This window comes from Chinchilla lanigera, unplaced genomic scaffold (assembly GCF_000276665.1).
Source record: "Chinchilla lanigera isolate Chin_1 unplaced genomic scaffold, ChiLan1.0 scaffold00169, whole genome shotgun sequence".
Taxonomy (NCBI): domain Eukaryota; kingdom Metazoa; phylum Chordata; class Mammalia; order Rodentia; family Chinchillidae; genus Chinchilla; species Chinchilla lanigera.
The window spans coordinates 999,116-1,010,191 of NW_004955570.1; the positions used below are offsets into that span (position 1 = coordinate 999,116).

Here is an 11,076-nt window from a genome sequence, read left to right on the forward strand (position 1 = left end):
ACCCAGGGCCTCACTCTCTGCTGTATTCATAGCCACTTGTTTATTTCTTGAGACAGATCTCCCAGTGTAGCCCAGGCTGCCTTCACATTTGCTCTCCTCCTTCCAGGTAGCTGGGATTACAGGTGTGCATCACTGTACCCAGCCCAATATCTTGTGAACAGAGGAATGACCAAGAAATTATCACCTTAGGCAGGGTGTGGTGGCGCACGCCTGTAATCCCAACACTCGGGAGGCTGAGGCGGGGTCGGGGGGGAATCATTGTGAGTTTGAGACTAGCCTGGGCTACAAAGTGAACTCAAGGCCAGCCTGAACTGCATAGCGAGACCATATCTCAAAAAGACCAAAAAAAAAATATATCACCTTAGACCTGATTGTGGCCTTGGAAACCATGTAGGTCCCCTGCTTTACCTCACAGATTGGCAGCTAGAGTCTCAGAAAGTTAGAGGGACAGAGCATGACTGGGGTTCAGCTTAGCTCTTTCTACAGGAACACAGGTTAGAGAGAGGGGAGGTTAGGGACCTGGAGACCTACAGGGCAAAATAGAAGTTGATAAGTTTTTAGTATGTACCTGCTAAATCCAGTTTGTATGCTAAAGGTACCAAGAATAATAAAATGTGAGAGTCAGGCATGGTTCACATACCCATAATTTCAGCTACTTGGAGGCTTAGGAAGATCACAGGTTCAAGGCCAGCCTGGACAACTTAGCAAGGCTGTGTCTCAGAAAAGCCATGAAGAATAAGTATTATCCTATAGAGTCCTGAAACTAGCTGAGCATAATGGCACATGCCTGTAATCTCAGCATTAGGGAGACTGAGGCAGGATGATCACTGCAAGTTCAAGGCCAGCCTGAACTGCATGGTGAAAGCCTGTCTGAGAAAAAAGACCAAAAAAGAAAAAAAATAGAACCCTGAAACTGATGCTGATGTGTATACTAAAAAGATCCTATAAAGAATGTGAGGGGGAAAAAAAGGACATGTATGAACCAGGCACAGTGACAAACACCTGTAATCCATGCCACTTGGGAGGCTGAGGCAGGAGGATCACAAGTTCAAGTCTAGCCTAGGCAACTCAAAGGAGAGCCTATCTGAAAATAATTAAAAGAAGGGCTTGGGATGTAGCTTACCGGTAGACTACTTGCCCAACCTGCGTCGTCTTCAATCCCCAGGATAGAAAAAAGTACATAGTAATTGGAATATCCAAGGACAGCCAACACAGGAATGTGTTTAGCTGTGTCATTTCTGCCCTATGGGTGTGCTTGGGCTGGATGGTTGTGGGGTTCATCTTTGCCAGGAGTTTAGATCTCTGATAAAATGAAGTTGAGTGACCACCAGGCTTCTCTCTCTCCAGACTCACCCTCATGGCCTGAGTCACGGCTGGTGCTGGCTGGCACAGGTTGTGAACATGGAGCCTCTGTCTGATGTGACAGCCACCATCCTTTTTGACTTCTTGGAGGTACGTAGTTCAGTCCTCACACAGGAGAAAGCCAGTGGTCGAGGTGACCGCAGGACCCTGAGTGACATGAGTGGGGGAATAGTACAGAAATGGAGCCCAGCCAGGCATAGTGGGGTGCATACCTGTAATCCCAGCACACACAAGGCTGAGGCAGGAGAATCACTGTGAATTGAAAGTCAGCCTGGACTATGTAGTGAGACCCTGTCTCAAAAAGGAAATGGAGCCTAGTGGTAAACAGCACTGGGCCAAGTCACAGGTTTTTCTGAGCTGTAAAAGAAACCGCAGCCATGCGTGGTGGTGCATGCCTGTAATCCCAGCACTCAGGAGGCTGAGGCAGGAAGATCGTTGTGAGTTCGAGGCCAGCCTGGGCTACAAAGTGAGCCCAAGTTCAGCCTGAACTGCACAGCAGGACCCTGTCTCAAAAAAAAGACAAAAAGAGAAACCGAGCTTTCACTTTTTCTAACCACTGTACTTGCCTTCTTCAGGTAGTTGCTTTTTTTTATTATAAAGAAAATGTGTACATCCTAGCAGGAGCGAAGAAAGAGTCCCTTTAGGGATATTGGAGGACTCCCAGAGCCAGGGGTCACGTGGGCCTGGCCATCGCCTGTATCTGGAGTCCTGCCAGCTCCCAGACCGCCGTCTGTGGGCCATGTGCTCGCTCTTGCCCTCTTCCTGCATGTTGCCTCGGCCTCGCTGTGGAGGCCAGTTCTCTGTTTTCCCATGCACGGTAGGGAAGTGGCTCCCCTGGGCTGTCACTTCGTCTCAGCGTGGTGGCATCCGTATCCTGCTGTCCTGAGTCTTCATTCCCAGGAGGGCCGGCTTGTGTCAGGGCTCGGTCCCATTGCGACGGCTCTGCACACTTGCGCTATAGCCAACGGAGCTCCTGGTGGGTGAGGCAAGAGTTTCTGCAGAAAGGCTTAGGGTGCACACAGGACCAGCCTGGGGCCACTTGGCCAAGGATGCCGGCGGTTCTGTCACTTCATAGCTCCCGAAGTTACGCTGCATGAACAGGAGCTGAGTCTCTGAGAACACAGGTGCATGTTGCATTCTATTCGCCCTAAGGCTGGGGGCACCAGACTGTTCAAAAGGCTGCCGTTCAGTCCTGACAGTCTGGTGAGGTGGAGGTACTGCTGTGCACAGAGAGGGCATTCTAGAGCATTTCTCCTAGTGCAGAGGAAAGTTGGGTTTTTCCATTCATTTCCTTGCTAGCTAATTCAGTTGCATTGTAAAGGCCAAAGGGCTGAGCATACTCAGTAGTGTATCCTGCTCTGTCCCTCCAGGTGTGTGGCCATGCCCTCGTGAAGCAGTACCAGGCCCAGTTCTGGAAGATGGTACTTCTCATCAAAGAGGAATACTTGCTCAGGTAGCAGCTTGTGCAGCGGGCATGTGGATTTGGTCAAACTCATGAATCAGGTGTCGGGTCCCCTTGAGTGCTGTTTATCTCTTCCAAGGTTTGACTCACATTTAAAAATGCATTAAGGCTGAGGGTAGAGTGCTCGTTTCCTGTCCGATCCTTCTATTTGACTTGAACACATGGTTTTAAACTCTAATGAGAATCTCTCTCTTAAATCCTATTGGCTAAGCCAAGCACAAAGCAGAAGGTCTTAGACTAGGCACCTGGCATTTTAAAAGTATTCTTTTCCAGCCTCCCCCGGATAATCTGGGATGGCGTCACATGTCACAGAGGCAAGTGCCCTCGTTTAGTCAGGAGAAGAATCTGCTTTACTTTTCTCTCCTTGCTGAGACAAAATACCTGACATCCAAAGCTAAAGGAGGAAAGGTTTATTTAGCTCAGTTTGTAGAGGTGTCAGTCCATAGTTGGCTGGTGCCAAGGGAGGGTGGCATGGCAGATGGCATCACAGAGGAGAAACAGTACATGGCATGCAGAAGGTAGCAAAGCAAGCGAGGGACTTTCTGATGTATCCAGCCTACTGGGATTAGGGCAGTGCCAAACCAATCAGTGGACTGATCCAGCAATCACCCACCCTTTTTTTTTTGGCTTTTTTTCCAGTACTGGGAATTGAACTCATGACCTTGCTCTTGCCAGGCAGGCGCTGTGCCACTGAGCTAAATCTCCAGCCCCAATCACCCACCCTTAATCCTACCATGGTACCATGAATCAGTCACATACTCTAGAGTCAGCCACCTCTGAAAGCCCCACTGGGGACTGGTGAGGCTTTGGGGGACATCTAGACACAAACCGTAACACCCACCAGTTTGCATGAGTGGTATGGACCCCATCTCATTACGCCTCTCCTTCCTCTCCACCTGGGAGAGGCTCTGGCAAGGTCCATCCCACCTGATCACAAAGACCTCAGAGGGCAGCAGTGTTCTCTTGTCCTTTGGCCCTTGTTTGGGGCCATGTGGAAGAGGAGAGCGTCCATAGCCCAGAGGACAGTGCTCCAAGTCACTGGCTCTGCCCTTCGCCCCAGAGCAACAGGTTCCTGACCTCTGGAGGAGGTGGGCCCCATGGTGGGATTCATGGGACTCGGTTCTCTCCCCGTAGAATCGAAGCCGTCACAAGCTCGGGACAGATGGGCTCCTTCATACGCCTCAAGCAGTTCCTGGAGGTAAGCTGCCTTGGCCCAGCACATCCCGGCTCTTGGCCTGGACTGCTGCTCTGCTGAGAAGTCTGGACCTCCAGACACTGCTTGCAGCCTCTTTCTGAGTTTCCCAGACTCTACTCTTGGTTTCTGATTTCCCTTTTAGACTAAGGGCTGGTGATTCCCCTTCCTATGCATCATTCTCCATAGTTCTGTGAGGCAGCTGTCCTTGGATATGAGTCAGATATAACTAGTGACTCTTCCCTCACCAGCACTTTTTTTTTTTTTTTTTATTGGTTTTTCTCTGGTACTGGGAACTGAACTCACGACCTTGCGCTTGCCAGGCAGGCGCTTTGCAGCTAAGCTAAATCCCCAGCCCCCAGTACTTTCTTTTTGTGGTACCAGAAATTGAACTCAGGACCTTGTGCTTGCCGGGCAGGCGCTGTGCCGCTGAGCTGTATCTCCAGCCCGCCAGTACATTTTTTTGCATGTTGGCCAAGGTTCTTTTCTCAGTCTTGGGCCCAGGGCCCTGGTAAGCGTGGTTACTTTTCTCCGTGAGACTAGCCTGCACCACACTGAGCAACATTGTATGTGGGTTTGGTTTTTTTTTTGGTATCAGGAATCGAACTCAGGAGCTTGCGGTTGCCAGGCAGGTGCTTGTGCCACTGAGCTATATCCCCGGCCCCGGTGTGGGGTTTTTGTTACTGTTCGTTTTGTCAGGGTCTTGCTAATTACCCAAGCTGGACCCAAACTTGGGTCCCCTTGCCTCGGTCTCTGAGGCTGCTGGGGATTACAGTGTGGGCCACTCCAATCCACTACCAAGAAATTTTGTTTTGTTTTTTATTTTCGGTGGTACTGGGAATCAATGCAGCACTATGCCTGGCTTGCTGAGAGATTTGAGGGGTTCAGTTTTAATTCCACAATAAGCCTGCCAGGGGCTGGGGATTTAGCTCAGCGGCAAAGCGCCTGCCTGGCAAGCACAAGGTCGTGAGTTTGATTCCTGGTACTGGAAGGAAAAAAAAAAATACAAACCACAATAAGCCTGCCAAGGTAGCCAGCCCCCGACATCAGCGTGGTGATGGCTGAGACCAGTGTTCGCTCCGGCCTTGCACGGGACCATCGTTGTCCTCAGTGCCAGCCCTTTGCTTTTCTTGCCCACTGTTGTGCAGAACTGGACGTTGCTGCCCCTTGGTGTTCTCCCAGCCCTGTGTTGGGAGCAGTGTGATCAGAAACTCATTCTGGTTTTTCATCTTTCCCTGCCCAGAAATGTTTGCAGCGCAAGGAGATTCCTGTCCCCAAGGGCTTTCTGACTTCTTCCTTCTGGCGCTCCTGAGGTCCTTTCGTCGCCTGCCGTCTCCATTGTGTTGCAGCAGTAATAAAGTAACGGGAGGCAGCTGTGTTTGGAAGACGTTGTAGAAATTTGTCAGTGTGTGTTTTATGTGTTGGTACCATGTGGCTAGGCACATGGGGTAGCTCCTTAAGGCATCCACATGATAGCGTGATCGAAATTGCCTTTCTTAATTTATACAAGTCATGAGCAGAATCCTTCACCACTTGGTCTCTTCCTTTGCTTCTCTTGCCTCTCGACCCTGTGGGGAGCTGTTGATGTCGTAACCGTTTCACCCTGAGCAGGACTGAGCCACCTCTTTAACAGGCCCCTGATGCCACCGTTCCCATGAAAGCCCCTTTGAAGTGTTGGCATGCAGGCGGGGCTGGTGGTGGGTTAGCCTCTCTCAGATGAGGAAGGGATTGTAGACGCAGAGCAAGTGTGTGCTCTGGGCAGGGCTGGAGTCCCAGAGTACACCAGGGGGAGCTGGGTGTCCAGGATGAGGACGGGAATCATGTCACGTTGGACAGCAGAGGACTTTCTGTCCCCTTAATTTGGAATCTGCTTCCTGCAGTGCTAGGGATGGGTGCACCAGAGTAGGTACCTTTTTTGATTTGTTTTTAGTTTGTATTATGTACTGTAGTCCAGTGTAGTGGTGCACACCTATGATCCCAGCACTCAGAAGGCTGATGCAGGAGGATCGCTCCAAGTGTGAGGCTGGTCTGGGCTACAGAGTTGAGTTTAACTCCAACCTGAACTCCACAGTGAGAATCTGTCTGAAAAACAAAAGCAGGAAAAGCTGGACTGAGATGGGGCTTGTAACACGCATGTGCTTAGTGTCCCAACAGCAGCAGTAGTCAGGGTTGAATGCAGGCATCTGGGAGGAGTTCGGAGGTTCTGTGTAACCTTTTGACGCGTTCTGAGTAATGAATGATGATTAGTTTGCCGGCCTAAAGCCGCTGCAGAAGTCCTGAGAGTGGCTGTTGACATCAAAGTCAGGTATGTTGTATGGAAAGACTCTTAAGACTGCAGGGCCAGCAGCAGGCTCCACTTCCGACGCCGGCGCATTGTGGTGTGTGTCACAGGTTATTCCGGGGCGGCTCGGTGGGTCCCGTTCTGTGACCTGTTGGCTGTGGTGCCAAAGTAAATAATAAAGCTTGATTTTTAAATAAATAAATAAATAAGCCCAGTGCTGATACGTAGTTTGTTCTGTAGGATCAACTGCCTATGCCTTAAGTTGTGTGATCGCTGGGGGCCTGGTGGGTAGTTCATAAGCCCAGATCTGGAGCAATACGTGTTTCCTTCTTATCCTTCAGAAAATTGCTGCTTTTCTTTTTAGGAGTTATGTACCAATAGCTGGCTCTGGGTGTGTGTGTGTTTTTTGAGACTTCATGGTTTGTGGTTCATGCTGGCCTTGAAATCACTATGTAGCCCAAGCTGGCCTCAAATTGTTTTTTTTCTTCTGGTACCAGGGATCAAACTCACGACCTTGCGCTTGCCAGGCAGGTGCTTTTACCATTGAGCTAAATCCTCAGCCCTAAGCTGGCCTCAAATTTGCAGAGGTCCTTCTGCCTCAGCCTCCCAGGTGCTGGGATTACAGGTGTGAGCTGTCACCTCCCACCATCTGACTTATTTATCTAGCAAAAGATGTGAGGGGCTAGGGATGCAGCTCAGTATTACAGCACCTGCTTGGCATGTGAGGCCCTGGGTTCCATCCCCAGCATCCCTGAAAGAAGATACAGAAGCATTGTTTTGTTAATGTAGACACGGGGCAGTGAACACAGAGAAGGGGTCAGGATTCCTGGGCTTCGCTGACCTTGAGCTTTGGGTAGGTCACGCTAATGCTTTCTGAACTTCAGTGTTCCCTCCTTGCAAACAGAAATTGCTTGGTTTGGTGGCGGGCGCATGCCTGTAATCCCTGCACTTGCGGAGGCTGAGGCAGGAGGATTGTCGTTAGTTCAAGGCCTGCCTGAACTACAAAATGAGATCCTTTCTCAATAAATGAATGCAACCTGTCACAGGAGCTTTCAGATGATGCTCAGTAGCAGCAGCCTGGTGGGGCCTAGCTTCCTGGCCAGTGCGTTCTGCATGCCAACCTCAGCCTGTGGGGCTGTGGGACAGGGCCTGTGATGGGTGTGAAGCTCCCTCCCTGTTAGCACTCAAATTCCTCTTTCGTGAGCCCTGGAAGTGCAGCACTTTATGCATCTGGCAGGAACAGGCTGGGAAGCACTGACTGCAGGATGGTAGGGGAGGGGTGCTGGAAGGCTGGGGATGAGTCTGGAGCAGATGGAGGCTCTGCCAGGTTTCTAAAAAGCATCCCTTCAGGACACCACTGCCCTCTACTGGAAAATGTGCGTGCTGACCCCTGAAAGCCCGAGGAATTGGCTGGTGAGCAGTGCCCACCAGAGCTGGGCAGCACCTCTCCCACTGGAGCTCCGGTCCTGCGGGACAACATCTTTGCTGTGTGCGCGGTGTATGGGATTCCATGTAAGATTAGCTAAAGAGAAGCCTCTCTGTCAAAACTGAAATGTGGGCCAAGCATGGTGGTGCACACCTGTGATCCCAGCACTCTGGGAGGCTGAGGCAGGAGGCTTATAAGTTTGAGCCCAGCCTGGGCAATTTAGCAATTTAGTGGGACCTTGTCTCAAAAAATAAAGAAGTTGGAGGCATAGCTCAGTGCATAGGCCCTGGGTTCAATCTTCAGTAGCACAAGAAAGATACAGTCTTGCCTTTGCCATTTGATGCTGGTATTCCTGATGGATTCTCAGGTAATCCAAGAAAGAAGGGCACCGGGGGGCCAGGGTTCTGATATCCCTGATAGTGTCGCCTCGGAGACCTCGATCGCTGTAGCCCTGTTGGCAGGAGCATCAGATTCCTCACGGTAGATGCTCAGGGCTGCATTGGCTTGCAGCTTGCAGGCTCGTCTGCTTGTTTCCTTCCAGCTTGGCCTCATTTCTCGGGCCGAGTGCCGTGCTCCTGTCATATCATCGTCCTGCATCACCTCAGAGCAAATCTGAGGACTCCAAGCGGACAGAAACCGCAGGTCTTGGGGCTGGGGATATAGCTCAGAACAAGGTCCTGAATTCAATCTCTGGTACCAAAAAAAGAAAGAAACCACAGGTCTGTCGTGCAGAAGAGTGCTGCTGCTCTGGTGAGTCCGCCTGGTGCTGCAGCTTCCCCTCCTCAAGCATCTGGCGGTGACGGTGACAAAGTCAAGGTCTAGAACCAAGAACCTGAAAAGGACATGGATGACAAAGGTTGCCTTGAATCCATTAACTTGTAGCCAGGTAGAAAGTTGATTCGAAGCATGTGTTGCAAAGTACTTCCTTCTCACATGGAGTAAGCAATTGGGACGGAAATTTAATTACTGGAGTGCCAGGCAGGGTGATACCCACCTGTCCTCCCAGCACTCAAGAGGCTGAGGCAGGACAGTCATGAGTTCGAGGCCAGTCTGGGCTACATAGTGAGTTCAGAGCCAGTTTGAACTTTGTAGCAAGACAATGTCTCAAAAAGAAAAATAATTTTTAAAAATTCACTGGAGAATGTGACTAATTTTTTGTTTTGTTTTTTTCTGATACCGGGAATCGAACTCACGACCTCGCGCTTGCCAGGCTGGCACTGTGCCGTTGAGCTAAATCCCCAGCCCCAGTGTGACTAAATTCTTAAAGAGTGCTTGCTTAGCCAGGCGTGGTAGAGCACACCTGTAATCCCAGCACTTGGGAGGCTGAGGCAGGAGGATCATTGTGAGTTCTGGACCAGCCTGGGATACAAAGTGAGCTCAAGGCCAGCCTAAACTATAGCAAGACCTTGTCTCAAGAAGACCACCCCCCCAAAAAAAGTGCTTGCTGTATGAGTTAAGCTAAAAACTATAGTTATAGGAAAGCAAAAGATTTATTTAAGGCAGAATTTACCAGTGTTTTTTCTGCAAGGTCCTACAAAAGAGTTTGACAGCCAAATAAATTTGGGAAATACATTAAAGATAAACCAGCCAAGCATGTTGGCTTCTAATTCCAGTACTTTAGGGGGCTGAGGCAGGAGGATCTCAAGTTTGAGACCAGACTGGGTACATTAGCTAGACCTGTCTCAAAAGTAAAAGTAAAAAAAGGACTGTGAGGCCGGGCATGGTGGCACACGCTTGTAATTCCAGCACTCAGGAGGCTGTAGCAGAAGAATCACTGTCAGTTCAAGGCTGGCATGAACTACATAGCGTGACCCTGTCTCAAAAAGAAAAAGAAAAAAAAAAGGTCTGTGGATGTAGCTAAGTGCAAAAGCCCTGGGTTCAAGGCATGCATGGTGGCACATGCCTGTAATCCTAGGACTTAAGAGGCCAAGGCAGGAGGATTGCTGTTAGTACAAGGCCAATTGGAACTACATAGACCCTGTCTTAGGAAGAGAAAAAATCCCTAGCCTTAGTTCCCAGTATGGAGAGAGAGAGACAGACACAAGAGGGAAGAAAAAATAAAAAGGTAAACTAGGAAAAAGCAAGCCAAGTGTGGTGGCACATACCTGTGATCCTACTTGGGAGGCTGAGGCAGGTAGATCACAAGTTCAAGGCCAGCCTGGACTATATAGTGAGACCCTGTCTCTCATATAAATTAATGAGCGCTGGAGATGTGGTTCAGTGGTAAAGCACTTGCCTAGCATGTACTTGTCCCTGGGTTCAATCCCCAGTACCACACATACACACAAAAAAAAATAAAAACCAGCCAGGCATCATTGCTCGAGAGTGTAATCCCAGTACTCAGGAGGCTGAGACAGGAAGATCATGAGCCTGGACTACATAGTGAGACCATGTCTCAAAAACAGAAACAAAAAAATGGCCAATCGGGCTGGAGGAGAGTGCAGGTACAGCATCAGCGCTGTGGCCCAAAGGAAGGTAAAGCAGGTGAGAGAGCCACGATCAGTAATTGTTGAAGGTGGGTAATGTTCACATAGAAACAGCCCATGGTGGGTACACAGACAGGGCTAGCAAGAGACTTACTGCAGGGGCAGCCATGCAATCACCACCACCAGCAGGCCCAGGAAGGCTGAAGGCACCTGCACTTCCTGTCGGATTCCAAAGGCCGGGGAACCAGGGAGCTGATGGTGGGCACCCAGGCTGGGGAAAGATGGGGATCCCAGCTCCAGGCTACAGAGAGCAAGGAGCAGGGGTGCAATTCCTCTTCCCTCTGGCTTCATCAAACTGGGGACACCCACTCACACTGGGGGCAATATATTGAATCCACAGGTTTAAATGATATTATCTAGAAATGTCTTCACAGATACCCAGAAAGAATGTGGAATCACAGCACCCCATGGCCCAGTCAACTTGACACTTAAACATGGGGCATGGTGGTCCATGCCTATAATCCCCAAACTTGGGGGGCTGAGGCAGGAGGATCATTGGAAGTTTGAGACCAGCCTGGGCTGGAAGGTGAGCTCAAGACCAACCTGAACTGCATAGTGAGACTCTGTCTCAAAAAGACAAAAAAAAAAAAAAAAAAAAAAATCCTGGTGGTGCGCACATATAATCCCAGCACTCAGGAGGCTGCAGCGGGAGGATCGCTGCTTGTTCAAGGCCAGCTTGGATTACACAGTGACTTCAAGGCCAGCCTGAACTACATAGTGAGACCCTGTTGAAAAAAAATAATTAACTAATGGTTAATTTATTATATTATCCCTTTTACTATATCTTTAAAATCTTCCATAATCAAAAGGGCTGGGGTAGGAGTATAGCTCAATGGTAGAGTGCTTATCTGGCATGTGTGAGGCCCT

General features: G+C 49.7%; 1 protein-coding gene across 2 annotated transcripts in view; it reads left to right on the forward strand.

Annotated features, from left to right (window-relative positions):
- Gle1 (GLE1 RNA export mediator) overlaps positions 1–5,410 on the forward strand; it is a 34,259-nt gene extending 28,849 nt beyond the window's left edge. For both annotated transcript variants that reach the window (XM_005413558.2, XM_005413557.2), the window contains exons 13-16: positions 1,348–1,452; positions 2,733–2,815; positions 3,959–4,022; positions 5,260–5,410. In XM_005413558.2, the coding sequence (XP_005413615.1) occupies positions 1,348–1,452; positions 2,733–2,815; positions 3,959–4,022; positions 5,260–5,328 (321 nt within the window). In that variant the 3' untranslated portion in view covers positions 5,329–5,410. The remainder of the gene's footprint in view (positions 1–1,347; positions 1,453–2,732; positions 2,816–3,958; positions 4,023–5,259) is intronic.
- Positions 5,411–11,076: the final 5,666 nt, after the last annotated feature.